Genomic DNA, 18,688 nt, shown 5'->3' on the forward strand with positions numbered 1-18,688 from the left:
CGCCGTGTGGTGGTGGTGAACCAGGTCCTACTTGCCACCATGTGGTACATTCCTTCTCGTTGGGCCTTCTCTCTTGAGCATGCATTGGTTGGTACACCGGTGATTCAGAACTTCTTGTGGGCCGGCAACGCTGGGACGCCTGCCTGAGCCGAGGTGGCCTGGAGAGTGATCATTCAGCCACGACGCAGAGGGGGCCTAGGAATCATTGACCGTGCCGTTCAGAGCCGCATCCTACTGGGTAAGCTGATTGTTGGAGGACTCCTTCCAGGTGGTGAGCCTTGGAAGGACTTTCTCTTGGCCCGGATTTCAGCCTGTACTCCAAGCATGGGTGCCCCCTGGCAGCAGAGCACTTCACAAAGATGCGGGCCCGCGGATTTTGAGGACAGATTTGCAGCCAGCCTACTCTGAGCTTGGGATCACCTCAGGCCGGCCCTTAGGCAGTTAGTTCCGCTAATGGCAGCGTGTGGTTTCATATGTGAATTCTGCTAGCCACTTCCCAGGTTCGCTCTCTCTCCTCCAGCGCTAGCCCATCTGCAAGCACCATCTTGCGCGCGCAATGGCAGGCGAAGTTTTCGATGTGCCCGCTCCGTATCTCTCGTATGTAGACGAGGTTCCCAAAGATGAACTGTCGGCGAATCCTCTCCCTTTGTAGGAGATTATTGTCATCCCGGATTCACCCATGTCTGAGCCAGAGGTGATCATTATTCTCGATTCCGAGTTCCAGTTCTCGCACCAGTTCCAGTTCCCGCACCAGTTCCAGTTCCCGCACCAGTTCCAGTTCCTACACCACAGGCAGCACATTTGCCCCAGGATTATTTGAGTGCCGGATAGATGCGGTGAACACTGTTATGATCAAGAGATGGTCTCCATATTGATGGCTATAAACAAATCCTTGGAGCAGCAAAATGCACAGCAACAAGTTGCATTCCAGCGGTTTGAAGCCATGTTCCATCAACAACCAAAAGCTCGTATCGATGAGCTTCAACATGTTTCTCAACAATAATTCTCTCACCCTAAGCATGGTTCTTCAGAGACAACCAAGACACAAAGTATCTTCGTGCGAGCAACGCAAGCCTCAGCATGGATATTCTTGGAAATGTTACGGTTCTAAGCAACCGGCTTCTTATTGGAATCATCAGCAACAGAAGCAGCAACATGAAGCTTCCAAAGGATCACATCTTGGAAAGAAATCAGCCGTATCAAGATGGGCCCTAGTCGAGTACTCGGTCGTGAACGCCGCAACGTTGGACAAGTTTCCCCTCGCGAGCAATGCCCTATATTCAAGTCCTTGCAAGCTCTTGGTGGCAGTGTTGAAGACTTACTCATTCTCACGTTGTGCAAGAGGATCCTTGAGAGGTCTAAGAGGCGCAAACAATCTCAACCTCTCCCTTCTACATTGGAAGGCTTAATACCTGCTGAGAAAGCTGAAGATTCAGAAGATTCTTGTACATGTGACAAATACAATGTCCACAACTCCTTTTCTTGCCGTGACCCAGGCAGAAGCGATACCCTCGTCACCGCCCGTGCAAAACGGAGTCTTTACCTCTGACCAGATACCTGACGCCGTGGTGAATGATGCTTCTTCTTCAAAAATGAAGACTCCAGTCCTTACCTTCAGTGGTGCAAATGAATCTTTGGACATAACTTGTCCCGAGAACAACTTTCTGAGTAAAGAAAAGCATATGGAAGATATTTCTTCTCAACCTACGACAACACTTGAAGACTTTTGTGTTCCAGAAAAATCAGTGGAATCCCTTTCAGACATCCAACAGGTGGTTGTCGCCTCTCAGCCGGAAAGCGTGGTGACACAATCATATAATTTACCAATAGTTTCACTTGAAGCAGATAAAGATTCAATCTTTTCTTGGACAAAGCTCGAAGTTACCAATGATGTTAACAAAAGTTCTACTCAAGTTACAGATATGATTCTCATGCTTTTGGTAAAGATGAGACAAGTTGCAGATGTAGTTAATATTCAGTTTGGTATATGCAAGATTGTTATGGTCAACAATAATGCCATGACATGGGATCTGCTAGAGCTTTGGATGCAGAAGCAATTCAATCATTTCCCTTCTTCCAGAGTCTCAACAACTACTCCTAAGTCTTATTTTAAGTGGGAGGGAATGTCACGATTGTGACTAACTCTCTTAATCTCTCCTTAATTACTCCTTAATTCCTTATTAACTGAAAGGACACCTGTGAAGGGTCACACCCTTACACATGGGTCACTATCAAAGGAGATGACTATTCATTAAAAGGCACACCCCTAAGTCCAAAGGACATAACCGTTGACTCAAGAGCCACACCCCTTCCCAGGGATGTGTCTCTTCACTTGTACCCTTTCGGCCTCTATTTAAGAAAGGCCCCTGTCTCAATGCAAACAATCTCAATCTTTCTATCAGCATTTGTCTTATGTTTGTTAATTAAGTCTTAATCATGTTAATAAAGCTATAAAAGCTTTACAGTACATCTCCTTCTTCCTCCACGAGTCCCTACCCTTCCGGTAGGAGGTTCTCGGTGGTTTCTTGGACTGTTTTGCTGCTGTCCAGCCTCCTCTCTCAGGTTTGCGAGGGGGCTGATTGGTTGTGGAGCCTCGCTTCGTTGGAAAGCACTTGAGAGGAGTCTTGGAGAGCTGATATTTGTGTACTTTGTTGTTGTGGATATGGGTTCTCTCTTGGAGGAGGCAGCTATCCTTATTTCTCAAAAGCAGGTAAAGTTCCCTCCTAGTGGAAAGGATTAGGCACTTGTTACAGTGCAATATAGACAGAATGGTGTCACTGCTCCTCTTTTGGAAAATAGGTTCATTTGGCCAAGGGTTGCAAACCCAAAGGTACAGACCAGGCCAGGACCAAGTTTTCAAAGACAGGCAATGATCATATACAGGATAGTGATACATATTCTAGTGCCACTTCTAGGGCTCCCAGGGCACTTTCGGCTCAGGAGGACCCTGATGCTGTACTTCTCTAGTACACATGCAGTCCATGTGCTTCCAGCTAGAGGAGGCTTGTGGGCAGGAGAGGGGGCTGATTACAGCTCCACTTACTGGTGCATGAGGACCGTGATTCAGAGTTCCAAGCATTAGACATTTGGCAGGACATGGTTATCTTTTCTGTAGCAGAGATTATGGGCTGGAATTGTTCCGAGTTCATTGTTTGAGGCTTTTGGGATGTGACATGTTCGGGAATTATGGGTGCATTGTCTTGCGGCTCATCATCTATTCTTGGAGTTCACTACACACTCGTGTGGGAATTCGTGGCCAAGCAAAGTTCCTTGCCGTTTGTGGTGGCATTTTGTTTGGAGGAAACAAAATGGTGGGTGTTCTATCTGAGGAAACAAGTTGGTGGGTGTTCTATCTGAGGTGATTCCAGTATTCGCGGTGCTGGAGGGTGCATGGTTGCATCTTCATTGGCTTATCTTCTTCTAACTTTTGCACACTATGAGCTGCAGAGGGGGTGTTAGAATTTATGCATCTTAGTGTATTTGGGTTGTGCCTATTATTGGGCATTTTATGTATTTTTCTCTTCTTTTATGAGTTGTGGATGGTTGGCCTGTCCCTAGAGGCAGTTGGCCAGTTCACTCATGCACTATATAAAGGAGGCCTCCCATTTGTCACTATATCATCCAATCCCTTGCACAAGTTCAACATTCTCTTGCTGGCCAATTTGTAAAGCTTCAAGCTAATATAATAGGTGATCTTGTCCACAAGCTCTTTCTACTCTCTCTCTTGTCTATTTTATGCTTCCGCCTATGCATTCTTCAACACAAGGAGCAGTCCACCCAGCAAGAAGCTTGCTCTAATTTCTCCATGGCTGAGCAGGCCATTTGCTGAGGCAAGTCCAGCAGCCCGGTGAGCATAGTTGTCAACAGTCAGCTCTTGAATCAGTCAAACACATCTTCATCAAGGTCAAGGAACTCCTACAAGTCTACCTTTTGGTAACATTGCTTTGCACTTTGCTTGAATCAGTAATACAAGAAAGTACACATCGCACGGGCCCTTAAGTGGGTTGGGTCGGGATCCAATCTGGTGTACTCTCTCTCTCTCTGTCTCTGTCTCTCTCTCTCTCTCTCTCTCTCTCTTCTACTCCATCTTCATCAAGTGTGTTGCAGTCTTATATCATTACTTTGGTGGTGCATGTAACATTGCTTTCATCCACCTCTGTTGATTTTTTCTAATGAAGCATTTGGACTTACGTTTGTCTTCCTCTTGCTTTTGCAGTAATATTTCCAAGGCATGTGGAGGGTGACAAGTTGGACAAGACAGTATGGAGTCTTTGTACATTTCATGCGTATGTAAGTTATCATGTGAAGGTATGTGATATGCTATGTTCTTACTTGTAGGTCACTTAAATTGATGTGGTTGGAGTGGCTCTTTGAAGAGTTTGATTTGTGTTTTCTGATTTGTATCACCTTTGGGCAAGGTTATGGGACCATATGTAATAATAATAATAAGAAAGAAATAAAGAAATTATATATATATATATATATATATATATATATATATATATATATATATATATATATATATATATACATTGTGCTCTCTCTCGGAGGACTCCTTGAGCGCGTAGTGCGAACCTGCTGCTTGTCTTGGGGGTACTCACTCATGGGGACGTCTAGCTCTGTTCTGGTCCATCTGTCCGGATGGATCTTGTATGGGCTGAGTGTCAACCAGGGCTCTCTGGTTAGAGCCAAAGAAGCCAGTATCAGGCTTGTGCAGTATCAGGCTGCTTCTCAATAGTCTGTTTCTGAGGTCCTTCAGCTCTAGTAGGTATAGAATCAGGCATCTCTGTTCTCTGTAATGCATCACGTGTGTCTAGGTTCTGTACCCCTCCCTAAAGAGAGTGCCAACGTCCACGTATCTCATATTAAACTCGGCATCTAGGTATGTAATGCTCCTCAGACTCGATCTCCCCAGTACTACATAGCCTACATAGCCTGCATACCTGTGTGTCTCATGGAGTGCTGAAACTGATCCGGTCAAGTGGGAAGACTCCGTTGGACACCCACACGCTTAATAGCACAACTTTAAAACTACAAATTTGAAATGGACAACTTAATACAACTTGAAATTGAAATGAAATGAAATGGAAAGATGGACACCAGCATTGGGGCCGGAACGGGCCGACCCCCCCCTCAATATATGATATATTTATTGGGAGTATTTAACAAATACAATGCTCCATGGGTTCCAAGAACCAGATGATGTCCATGTACATATGAAAACAGAACCAAACAAATAGATTCGAAGTCGACGTTCGAAGTAGATGCTCGAAGCAGAATGACCACTAGTGTGGTCCAGTCTCTACGGTCCTGTGCTTTCACTGGAATCCACGGAGAGCGCCTCACTGGTGTTCCAAGACCACGCACAAACAGGCGCTCTCGTACTAACGCCTGGCTCTCCCGATCTCAGCACCGTTGGACCGAGGTTCTCCAATAGAGCTTGGACCACCCGGCCGTATAGGGAGTCGGGAATCCCTTACCAGATTTAACACAAAATACTTTACTGAAATCTGAAATTGACTTGTGGATGGCAGAAGGAGAACCAAAATTCATGGTGTCAGTACACAGTTACTTGAGAGAAACACCATGATGCAGCAGCATGTCAAGAGGAGTAGCTGCCTGTAGGAAGGTATGGCCTTCTGAGTGCAGTAGCACATCTACCAACAGGAGGTACAGCAGCTACGCATGGAGAGTTCAGTCGTTGTGGACAGCCGCCTGCTGGAGCACAGCTTACTGGTGGTGGACAATGACCTGGATGCAAAACGCCACTTGTTGGTGATGCACACGCAGCCTGCTGGTGTTGGACACACAGCCGGCTGCTTTGGTAGGCTGCGTAGGAGGATGGAGAAGGAACTGGTGCCTGCAGGAGATGGACAGCAGCGACCGCCTGGCTACTTCAGGTGGGGGCAGCCGCCTGTAGATAGTGGGCAGGCGCCAGCAGCGATTACAGAAGTGCAGCCTGATGATAAGAAGAGGCGCAGCAGTACTGTAGGAGAGGAGTCGTCAGTTAGCTGAACACAGTCCCGTGCAAAAAGTCACAGCCGCCTGCTGTAGCACCCACTGGCAAGGGAGAAGGCGACTGGTTGCAGCCTGAAGAGGCGTGGAGGCAACTGGGTCGCCGGCTGCTGAGGTGGTGGTGATGGCGTTGTTTGAAAACCAATAAGATGATCGCCGGGATGAATTATGCGCAGCAGTTCAATAGCCGCTTTTGGAAACATGCGCAGAGATGGTCGCCGGTGCTTGTCCTACCAAAGGTGGTTGCTTTTTTTTAATAAAATTAAAGTGGAGTTAACACTTTGATTTGGCTGGCCCCCCCACGATTGCATGTGGATGGCCAGTTCCAAGGTGGGTTGGGTAGGTGCCCATGCACCCACCCCCACACACTTAAGTGGGGCTCCCCACCTTGGCCCCTAAGTGGGTGCCCAAAGGGGGTGCCCACTTTTAAGTGAATGTGAACATTTAACCTTATAAAACAAAAGGTTAGAATATGAGACATTAAAATAACATGTGCAATTACTTACCACCTGTTCACATGCACCAAAACTTGTCAGAATACAGAGCAGACTTCACGACTCACTGGCAGGCGTCCCCGCTCAGTAAGTAACACGTCAAACAGGCAAACACAAAAATACATGTCATGCGAAAACAGTTTCAAACATGCAAATCATGTGTGCATGTGTAAATAGTAACATGGACATATCTCCCGTTCATGGAACAAGTACAAAATATCTGTCGGCACAAAACTGGCACGACGTAAAACATAAAAACTTGGTCTTCCTATGGAGTGACAGTCCCATAGGTAAGACACAGTTCCAGGCACGAGTCTCCCTATGGTGTGACAGTCCCATAGGCAAAACACGGCACGAATACTGGCTCTTCCATGGCGTGACAATCCCATGGGTCGAACACAGTCCAGGTCATACACGGGTGGCACCAGTCTGGCTCCCGTCCATACGACACCATCTTGCTAACACACGGGTGGCACCAGTTTGGCTCCCGTCCATGTCAGCAAAATACTGGCCTCTTCACATGAGACACCGGCTTGGCCTCAAGTGAACGAGACGCAAAAACTAGAGATGGACCAAATGGTCGGCCAATTGGTGACATCCCCCAGGGCTTCTAAAGAGTTGTCCTCAACTGAAAAGCCTCAAGATATGCCTGCAACAACTGCGGGTAATCAACAAAATAATCCTCATTTACCCACTTGGCATCAATAGGCAAATAATTCTTAAACTTCACAAGATATCTCCTGGAAAGCTTTCCTGCAGAGCAGGTAGCTTTCTCTCCTTGTGGAAAACAATCTGTTCTGGCTGGAGGATCTCCTTAAGCTCTTCAATTTCTGGCGGATCTTCTGTGACAGGCTCATCAGGATCTGGCCCCACATATTTCCGAAATAGACTCACATGAAAAGCATTGTGAATCTTCTAGTGACTAGGTAAAGCAAGCCTGTATGACACTTCATTGATCTTGTGAATCACCTTGAAGGGTCCATAATAGCGAGGAGAAAGCTTAGGATATGTTCTTCTCGTCCTGGCCTCTTCCGAAGCCTAGCCTTCTTAAATTTCAGCAATACCCAATCACCTTCTTTGACTTCCATGTCCCTTCTATGCTTGTCAGCAATCATTTTATGCTTATCCTGAGATCTTGAGATGGCTGTCCGCACCTGACCAAAGGCAACATCCAAGTCACGAACATATTCATCAGCTGCAAAAATCTCATCCTTTGTTCGAAGGATGGGTGGCAATACCACTCTGCCATAGATAATCTCAAACGGAGCCTTTCCCGTGGAAGCATGGATCGTATTGTTGTAGGCAAATTCAACAAGTGGAACATACTTCTCCCATGCAGTCTTTTGATCTGCACATAACATTTCAACAAATCCAACACGGCTGAATTTGCAGCTTCACTTTGGCCATCCGTTTGGGGATGATAAGCTGATGAAAACTCAAGTTTAGTACCCATATTATCAAATAGAGCCCTCCAAAAGAGGCTCGTAGTCCTGGGATCTCTATCCCCAACAATGGATTTAGGCATACCATGATGCTTGAAAATATTAGCAAGAAAAAGCTTTACCATATGATCAGCTTTGATGGTTTTCTTGACGGGCAAGAAATGAGCTTGCTTGCTAAACCTGTCCACAATGGTCCAAATAGCATCATTCCCATGCTGGGATCTAGGCAAATCCATAATAAAATCCATAGTAATACTTTCCCAAGGTTGCGAGGGAATAGACAATGGCCGAAGCAAATTTGGAGGTTTTTGCCTGGAATCATACGTGTAGTAGGCATGATACCTCTATGACCAGCATATGGTGGAGCGTGACATTCGTCCATAACCTTTGGACGCAAATCCTTCACCACACATAGGCAATTATCCTTCATAAGATAACCCTCGTTGATAGCATAAGAGGCATGTGAATGACCAGCCATCAAATCAGTCCATATATGGCAAAAATCAGCATCCAATTGATACAAATCTAGCATAGCAGATAAGTCTCCATGAGAGGCCACTGAGACTGCAGCAACATAAGGCCTCTTGGATAGTACATCGGCCACCACATTTTTCTTTCCTGGAGTATGCACAATCTAAAAATGAAACATGGAAAGAAAGTTTGCCATTCTCATCTGCTTCTCTGAAAGCTTTGTTTGAGATAGAAAGTATCTCAAGCTTTGATGATTTGTCTTGACTACAAATTCAGCCCCAAGAAGATAATGTTTCCATATCTTTAAGGCGTGAATTACAGCCAAGAGCTCTTTCTCATAGATATCCATATGAAGCTCAACATCATGCAAACGACGGCTCTCGTATGCAACTGCATGCCCTTCTTGATTTAGGACAGTTCCAATACAATCACCACAAGCATCACATTCAACCACGAATGACTTGTGCAAGTCAGAAACAATCAATACTGGACCACATATAATAGCATGCTTGAGCTGCTATTATATGTGCAAGTCAGAAACAATCAATACTGGACCACATATAATAGCATGCTTGAGCATGCTTGATTTAGGACAGTTCCAATACAATCACCACGAGCATCACATTCAACCACGAATGACTTGTGCAAGTCAGAAACAATCAACACTGGACCACATATAATAGCATGCTTGAGCTGCAAGAAAGCATCCTGTTCCTTTGAAGTCCATTTGAAAGCAGTTTTCTTCTTTGTGAGATCATGTAGAGGAGTGGCAATCATAGCAGAATGCCTTATGAAACGCCTGTAATACGAACATAATCCCAGAAAACTACGTATTTGATGTACGTTTTGCAATTCGGGCTTGGATACAATGTGTCCCAGATAATGAATCTCTGAAAGGAAAAACTCACTTTTCTTGGCATTGATGAAAAGTCTATGCTTCCGCAACTCTTCGAACACTGTGACCAAATGAGTTCTGTGTTCCTGCTCATTCTTGGAGAAAACCAAGATATCATCAAAAAAGACTCCTGTAAATTTGCGATGGGGTCGGAATATCCTATCCATCATTTGATTAAATGTGGCAGGAGCATTAGTGAGACCAAAAGGCATTACCAAAATTCATATAATCCGAAGGCTGTCCTGAATGCAGTCTTATGGACATCTTGTGGCACCATGCGTATCTGGTGATAACCACTCTTCAAATCAAGTCTGCTAAAGCAAGCCAAACCATCAAGCTTATCCAAAATATCATCAATACGCGGAATTGGGAATCTGTTCTTGATGGTAAGCTTGTTTAATGCTCTATAGTCCACACACATACGGAATGATCCGTCCTTCTTTTGAACAAGAAGCACAGGAGAGCAGTAAGGTGAGGAACTGGGCTGAACCAAACCTTTCTCTAAAAGCTCGTTTACCTGCTTCATGATTTCTTCTTGTTGTGTAGCACTCACTCGGTATGCGGGTTTGTTAGGAGGAGAACTACTTGGCACAAGATCTATGCGATGATCTTCGGGCCTTTGGGGAGGTAATTCACCTGGCAATGAATCAGCAAAACAGTCGTTGAATGCATAAAGAAAATTCAGCCTATCATTAGACATAGCATCCACATTTTGATGATTTGGCACAAGGCTATCACGAACAAAAACCAAGTACGCTGAAAGACTCTTTTTCATTGCTTTATTAATTTGGATGTGTGATACAAGTGGGATGGAATCCCCTTCTTTGCCAGCATCGATAAAATGCATGCGACCTTTATGCATAAAAGAAATCATATTGGACTTGTAGTCTTTGTGGGGCTCAAGCCTATGGTGCCACGGCTTGCCCAACAATACATTACATCTATTCAGTGGAGCAACTAGGAAATGCTCATTATCAAGGTAGCCCTGGATATGGATGCGCAACTTCCCTATCAGTGGGGTAACCTGCACCTCTTTACCAATAAATGCAGCTTCGGCTTCAATCTGAGATCCCATGTTCTCAACCTCAATATCCAATGCAGATTCCATTTGCATAGAGATAAAGTTGTCAGTTGCACAGTCATCAAACATGAATAAGGCGGGCTGATCCTTGATTTGCCCCCAAGCCTTGCAAACCATTCGCTCTTTTGCATCATGACTTGTATTTCCTTGCACATCAGGAACTGCATGTACATTAGCCTTGGTCTGCTTGTCCTCGTGCTTTATCTGGGCATTGTTGGAACATGTGGTCTTTGCTACCACAAGAAAAGCATTTTCCATCCTTGGCATATTGCTCTCTTTGCTCCGGGGTTAAGCCGAATTTGTTCTTCCTTGGGCCCTGATCTTTAGATGTGTTATTTTCAGCTTTACCACCCTTGTAGGTCTCCCGGAAGTTCTTTTTAGGTGGCTGTCCACCCTTTTGCTGATTTGGGACAGCCTTGTCTTTCCCCTTTGAACCTCCTTGATCCTATTTAATCTTGAGCACCAATTGCTCCGTAGCAAGAGCAGAAGCTGTGAGTTGTTGCAAAGTATGTTTCGGGTGCAATTCAATGCCCGATCGATATGCTGGTTGCAATCCAGAACGAAACTTCCTTTTTCTTTCATCCTCAGTGATTTGCATAAAGGGAGTCACTTCCAGCAACACTTTCCAGAACTTGTTAACCTACTGTTGCACGCTTTCATTATCTCTTTGCTCTAGCCTGTCCCACTTTTGAGTGAGAGTTTGTTCTGCATTTGGTGGCAAAAACTGAGCATAGAATCTATCCTTGAATTCCTTCCAAGTGGAAATGGGATCCTTGGTGATCTTTTCAGTAGTGACAATGAGCAGCAGTCCTTTTCAAAAACATGCTAGCATGGCGTACTTTAGACTTTTCAGTAAAGTCCTCATCGCTAAAAGCAATGTCGAACTGTGCCACAAATGCTAACACCTTAGAAGCATCATGTTCACCATGAAAGACATCAAACTTAACAGATTTGTCACCTGCTTTGAATTCCTTGAGCTTCTTGGCATGAGGCTCATGGTCTTCTCTTTTTCTTTTCCCCTTATCCAACGGGGCAGCCCTATCTGCATGGGCTCCATGGGCCGTCGTAGAAGTTTCATGAGGCACGGTGGCATGTGCTCCACGAACTTGAAACTCAGATGCATGTGACTTACCTGCATATGGCGATGTCTCTCCATGAGACAACTCAGAAGGCAAAATTTTTCTGGAAGCAGACCTGTCACCCTTACCATGAGATACATGTCTTGCATGCATGTGACTTTCATGCCCTCCATGAGCACTGGCATACAAATATCTGTCAGGTTTAGTGCCTTGTGGAGAGGATGCATGTCGAGAGGTGACTGTCACCTCTTCCTTTTGCATTAAAGATTTCAGCCTTTGAGATGTGGGATCTCCATGCTTCAAACGAGGTGGATTTCTGAATTTCAGCTCTCCGTCGTCCCCCTCTTTGATATCACCTTTGCGGAGGAGGTACGCAAGTGCCAACTTCCTTGGTTTCTTGCCCACTTTCGGTGCCATTGATTCAAAAGTTACATACCCCCCTCTTGAGCATGAGGTAATGCTCCAGACCCATGCTCTGTTGAACCTGAATGAGCCACAACAAGAGTCGGCTCTAACTCAAAGGCATCGAGATAAAGCTGCAAAACCTGAGGTGAATCTGTTAAGTCACCTTCCTCCACCCACTTCGCATCCATCGGTGAATAGTTCTTCAACTTCACAAGATAGCGACGGGAAACTTTACCTCGTACCTTCTTGTCTTTATGTGCCAGTATCTGCTCTGGAATCAAAACCTCATCAAGTTCCTCAACTTCCGGCTGAGCCTCATTTGATACATCCTCAGGCACATCCCCACGGAAAGGTCTAAGAAGACTCACGTGAAAAGCATTGTGAATCCTCCAGTGATCTGGTAACTTCAAACGATAGGTTACCTCACCAATCTTTTCCAAAACCTGAAAAGGCCCATAATAACGCATGCTCAACTTAGGGAATAAGCGCTCTTTACCCGTCATCTTCTTGAGTCTAGCCTTTTCAAAGCGCAAAAGAACCCAATCACCCAATGCAAACTGTAAATCACGTCTGTGACGGTCTGCGGCTTTCTTTTGCTTCTGCTGAGTTTTTTGGAGTGCCAACTTAACCCTTCGATAAGCTTCATCCAAACTCTCCACATACTGATCAGCCTCAAAGATCTTATCCTTTGTATGCAAAATGGGTGGTACCTTCTTCCCTCCTTCCACAATCTCAAAAGGCGCCTTGCCTGTCGAGGTATGTACAGTGTTGTTATATGCAAACTCCACCAAAGGAAGATACTTTTCCCATAGTTGCTTGTGCTCTGACACATAACAATTGAGAAGATCCAACACTGTAGAGTTAGCCTCTTCTGACTGACCATCTGTCTGTGGATGAAATGACGATGAAAACTTGAGAGTTGTACCCATGTTGTCAAACAATCCTCTCCAGAACAAACTCGTCATCCCCTGGATCACGGTCACTAATGATAGACGTAGGCAGGCCATGATACTTGAAGATGTTCGCCATGAACAACTTCACCATATGATCCACTTTGATCGTCTTACGCACGGGAATGAAATGAGCCTGCTTACTGAACCTGCATATGATAGTCCAGATGCCATCATTTCCCGTTTGTGTCCGTGGAAGATCAAATATAAAATCCATGGCAATGCTCTCCCAAGGTCTATCTGGAATAGGTAAAGGCTGTAATAACCCTGGTGTCTTCTGACGGTCAAACTTTTACCTTCTGACATACGATGCATTGCCTCACAAAGGCATCAACATCTCTTCTCAAGGTTGGCCAATAGAAGAAAGTCTCCACTGCTTTGACCTTGGCGTCAATACCTCTATGACCTGCATACGGTGGAGCATGACTTTCAATCATAACCTTGAGTCGCAATGGCCTGGTAACACACAGTCTGCCATGCATCAATAAAAACCCATCTCTGAGAGTATAGTGCTCATGCTGCTGACCCTCAGACATCTGATCATACAACCTTTCAAAGTCCTCATCATGGGCATATTGCTCTTTCATTTCATCAAGCTCTTGATGATAAGCAAGTGAAACTGCAGAGACCTGTGGCTTGCGTGACAAAGCATCTGCCACTACATTCTTTTTGCCTTCCACATGCACAATCTGGAAGTGAAACATTGACAAAAAGTTTGCCCAACGCATATGCTTCTCTGAAAGCTTAGTATGCGTGAGGAAATAACGCAAGGTTTGATGATCTGTCTGTACAGTGAAATCAGCCCCAAGCAAGTAGTGTTTCCATGTAGAAAGAGCGTGAATTATAGCCAACATCTCTTTCTCATAAACCTGTAAATGCTTCTCAGCATCTTGCAAAACTCTACTCTCATAGGCTATGACATGTCCCTCTTGCATGAGAACTGCACCAATGCTACTTCCACATGCATCACACTGGACAACAAAAGCGTTTCGGAGTCCGGTAACACCAATACTGGATCCGAAGTAAGCTTTTCTTTGAGCTTTTTGAATGCTGTAATTTCCCGATCGGCCCATCTAAACGGAGTTGCCTTCTTTGTCAAGGCATGAAGAGGCGAAGCAATTTCAGCAAAGTGCCGTATGTATCGCCTGTAATAGGAACACAATCCTAGAAAACTGCGTACATTATGCACGCTCCTCAAAGCTGGCCAATTAAGTATTGCTTCCACCTTTGAAAATCCTGTCCATCATTCTGTTAAATGTGGCAGGCACATTTGTCAAACCAAAGGGCATAACCAAGAACTCATACAATCCAAACGTGGTTCGGAATGCTGTCTTATGCACATCCTCGAGTCTAATGCGTATCTGATGATACCCACTTTTCAAGTCAATACGACTAAAAACTGTGGAGCCCTGTAAGCGGTCCAAGATGTCATCGATCCTCGGTATGGGGAATCGATTCTTGATGGTATTCTTGTTCAGCACCCTGTAATCAATACACATGCGCCAAGAACCATCTTTATTCTGCACTAAGAGTACAGGTGAGCAAAAGGGTGATGAGCTAGGCTGTATCAACCCTTTATTCAAAAGCTCCTGTACCTGACTCATAATCTCTTCCTGTTGGGCTGCACTAACACGGTACGACGGTCTATTCGGTGGAGTACTACCAGGAATCAGATCAATGGCATGATCTTCTGGCCTCTCAGGAGGAAGTTCTCCTGGCAATGACTCGAAAAAACAATCTTGAAACCCACATAAGAAATCAGTCCTGTCCTTATCTAACATAGACAAATTAGACTTAGACTCATCATCCCGTGCATCCTTTACATAAATCAAGTACGCGGAAAGATGCTTTTTCATTAACTGATGAAATCGCCGAAGCGGATACAATAGGAACAGATTCCCCTTTGAGTTTTACATCCAATACATGTTCTTTCCCTCTATGAGTCAGAGTGATTTTCCTATTGTAAGTATCCACCACCGCATGTACTCTGTGGCACCATGGCATCCCCAACAAAACATCACAGTCATCAAGTGGCATGATAAAGAACTCTTCGCTGTCCACATAACCCTGTAAATGAAGCCGAAGCTTCCCAATGATAGGAGTAACGGGTTCTGCATACCCTGGACAAGCCATATTAGCCTCATGTAACGGCCCCATCTCCTCTGGACGAATCCCCAATCGGCCAGCCAAATCTGGTGAAATGAAATTGTCTCTAGCACCTGTGTCAAAGAAGATCAAGGCATTCTGATCTCTCACTTTGCCCCATGCCCTGCACAACTCTGTTGCTTCACCACCGAGCTGTTCCCCCACAAGATCAGGGACTAAGCCTGCAGAAGGTTTTGGTTTCTTTGACTTGGGCTCTCCTTTATTGTCAGGGTCCTTTTGGGACTTTCTTTTGGGACAATTGAATGACATATGCCCCTCTTCAGTACAGTAGAAACATTTACGAGCATCTCTCAAAGCCTGTGTTTCCTCAGAAGTCCTCTTGGGCATTGGCAACTTCTTATACTTCGTCTCTGAAGACCCTTTAGCATCACGTGAAGCATGCCCAGATTTTTCAGCTTTCTTGCTCATGCTCTTACTGCCTTTAAACCCAGATGATCCACCAGTGAGTAACGCATTAGCTGTCATAGCATTTTCAATCATCTGTGACATGTTCGTTACTCTTGTCTTGATACAATAATCTCGTACCTCTTTGGGCAGCCCGCAACAATCCTTGTAATCCTTCGCCTTTCCCATAGGCGTTAGATTATCATATGGAAGTGGTTTCGCAAGATTGCTGCCCCCAACATTCATACCCATCATTGGGTCAACATTTCCCATTCCCATACCAGGCATACCATACATTCCAGCCGTGTTTCCAAACATTTCATTATGCATACCTGGCTGCATGCCACCAAACATATTGCCTTGCATTCGAGGTTGCATGCCCCCAAACATATTTCCTTGCATACCGGACTGCATACCACCATACATATTCCCCTGCATACCAGGCTGAAAATTAGCTCCAAATGGCCTGTGCATACCCATGCCTCCCTGAGGATAACCCCCAGTCATAGATTGGAACACCGAGCCACCACCAAAATAACCTGGATGCATGTTCTGCTGAGGAATAGGCGGCTGTCCATAGAAGGAACTTTGAGAGTTTGCACCATAAGCATGCTGCATGTTCGGAAACTGGCCAAAAGATGGTTCTTGTGGGATGGCTCCACTATGACCCTGCGGAAGATTCTTAGAACGAACCTTCTTCTTCTTTTTCTCGGGCTCTGTGCGGGATCTCATAAATTCAGCAAATCTCTCACTCTGTGTGAGCTGCATAAATACATCCATAACACTAGCCAAACGATCTTTGAACCGAGCATCATCATCCTCTATACCATGCACATCTTCTGGCTGTGTTACATCCTCATAAGGCTCAGCATCTGCAGCCTGTTCTCCTGCATGAATATCCTCAGATACATCTCTCTCAGGAGAAGTCTCTTGCTCTTCTACTTAATGATAGAAGTACTCATCCTCTGTATCAGACATGTTTGCTGAATTTTTTTTTTTCAGCGATGGCTTTCTTCAAAGCAACCACGAGCTCACCCCCTTCAGAAAGTTGATGATTGGTCCCGGCAACGGAACCTTGAAACCGGCCTTTGATAGAAACCAGAGTGCGGTAGACTAGCAGTCACCCGTCCACTTGTAGTCTAGATATGAAAACAGAAAAGATTGGGGCTAGAGTGCCCAAATTTGAAAACAAAGCGACACCTGTTGGCCCCAAAGCTTGGCGCCCCTTGCGGTATTTCTTTATTCAATTCCAAAAGTATGAAAGGCTGAGTACAACAAAAATCAGCCAAGAGATTACACCTGTATGTCCAATCTAACGGCCCACAATCCCTCTTAGCACAGAGGATCCATGCACACAGATCTGTGTTTCGAAATAACACACTGTGCCTCCCTCTGATCAGCCAAGACCACTAAGCTAGGCAGCCATGAGCATACATCTGGCATAACTCAAGCACATGATTCAACATCTCAGCTCATACATACATGTACTGTTCAACCTCTGTCCCCACCCTTGTCAATCTGCCATACCCCTCCTCTCACAAGGGGCCAGATAGCTCAAATCTGCAACAGACATCAAGCACTAGAAAGAGAGATAGATGAACAGATGCGGAGCTTACCAAAATCAGCCCGTGAATCTGCACTGGAGGAAGTAACGGTACCAATCTGTACTTGCAGGCACTTGTTTCCACAACCCTGCTTCACACGTGTGTGTGTACTTGTCTGTACCCTCCTCCTTGCATCAAACTCTGTGCTGTACTTGACTGTAAAGATCTGAATAACAGCACCTGTTCTGGCCGTACAGTGTACCTGCAGAAATACAGAACTGTACTTGCAGTCGTACAGCCTGTACTGCCTGTATTCTGCAATATCTGGAAGTAGCCGCCCGCTGTCTTGATGCTGGTCGCCTGCGCCGCCTGCAACAGTTGATGCCCAGCACCTGTACTTGCTGTTGTACAGCAGACACCACCTGTACCTGACTGTACGGCCACCTGTCAGCAGTCGTACAGGTGTTTGTACCTGCTGTACAGCCCCTGTCAGAGCCCACAGCCTCTGTACCTTCTCTGACTGTCTGCGCCGCCTGCACCCAGTGAAGAAACTGCAGCCGTACTGTACTTGCAGTCGTACAGTGCTGTACGGACTGCACACGTGGACTGTACGACTGAGTTTGCAGAGGAAAACAGCAGCCACACACCCTTCAGCAGTCGACCAGTTCTTCTCTGCTTTTCCACGCTTCTCCACAACTCCTTTTGCTCCACGTTTTCCAAAAGCTAGAGAGAGAGAGAGGAGAGAGAAGCACACACTCCAAAAGTGGAGTTGCCCCCTCTCCATAATAATCCTAGGGCCCCCCCACTTTAAATGTTATTAAAGTCCCTAGGGGCCACTAAGGCCTAACTTTAATAAAACATTAAAATACTAATGTTCTAGTTCCCCCCTTCACACCTAGGGATGTCCACACATCTTTAACTCTGTCCGGGCACCCCCCATGTGAATCATTCAATATTCTGACTTAGCAACCACCATGCCCACACTTGTCCTGTTCCATTTTCACAGGGCCATGACAGTGAACCTCAAGAATTCCTCTCTGTAGGACTAGAGCTTCGGGGAAAGCTTGGCCGGGGTTATCCATGTCTGGCATAGTCACATGGGACGCGAAATGGGAACGGGGAACGGGGACGAAAAAGATTGAGAATGGCCATTCCCTGTGTCTATAGAGTGACATGGGACGGGAATGGGAACGGGAAGATGCTGCCATCCCCAACATTCCCGAGTCTAAAAATGCCCATTCCCTATGACTATGATGTCTGGTCTGAATGAAGTCGAGTTAGATCTAGACGGATGATGCGGTTCCTGAGAGATTAAGAAATGGGGACTCCAGGCTGTACTCTAAGGGGGAAAGGCAGTCCATTTGGAAGCCATGTGACTCGAACCAGCTCGTGGTGTGCGCACACCACCAACTGCCATGACCCTCTTGTGCCAGTTGTCTATAGGATTCCAAGGCCTATGGTGGGAGGTGATTTCTATGTAGTATGTAGACATGCTGCTTGTATGTGATGGCCTGGAACATGGCGTTTATGACAAGGGGACCCCCATCTAGAATGACCCATGTGCCGTAACTATAACCTCATAGTGACTGAGGATGGCTTTATTAAGATGTCATCTTACTTGGGAATACACAATGGGGCAGCCTAGGATCTCACCAACATGCACCACATTCAAACGAGAAGAGAGGGAGACGGGCGCAGAAGACCGCAAGCTACAGGCATGCCCAATGGGTGACATGCACGAGATAGAGATAGTGTTTGCCAC

The 18,688-nt window shown here is 45.6% G+C and overlaps 1 protein-coding gene across 1 annotated transcript in view; it reads left to right on the plus strand.

Moving 5' to 3' along the window:
- The window catches only part of DIS2 (Arp2/3 complex, 34 kD subunit p34-Arc), a 99,177-nt gene that overhangs the window by 69,493 nt on the left and 10,996 nt on the right, over window positions 1-18,688 (plus strand). The window contains exon 7 of the mRNA XM_086788186.1: window positions 4,217-4,308. Within this exon, the coding sequence (XP_086644312.1) occupies window positions 4,217-4,308 (92 nt within the window). The remainder of the gene's footprint in view (window positions 1-4,216; window positions 4,309-18,688) is intronic.

This window comes from Cibotium barometz, chromosome 52 (assembly GCF_041138505.1).
Source record: "Cibotium barometz isolate CiBa-2024 chromosome 52, ASM4113850v1, whole genome shotgun sequence".
NCBI lineage: Eukaryota > Viridiplantae > Streptophyta > Polypodiopsida > Cyatheales > Cibotiaceae > Cibotium > Cibotium barometz.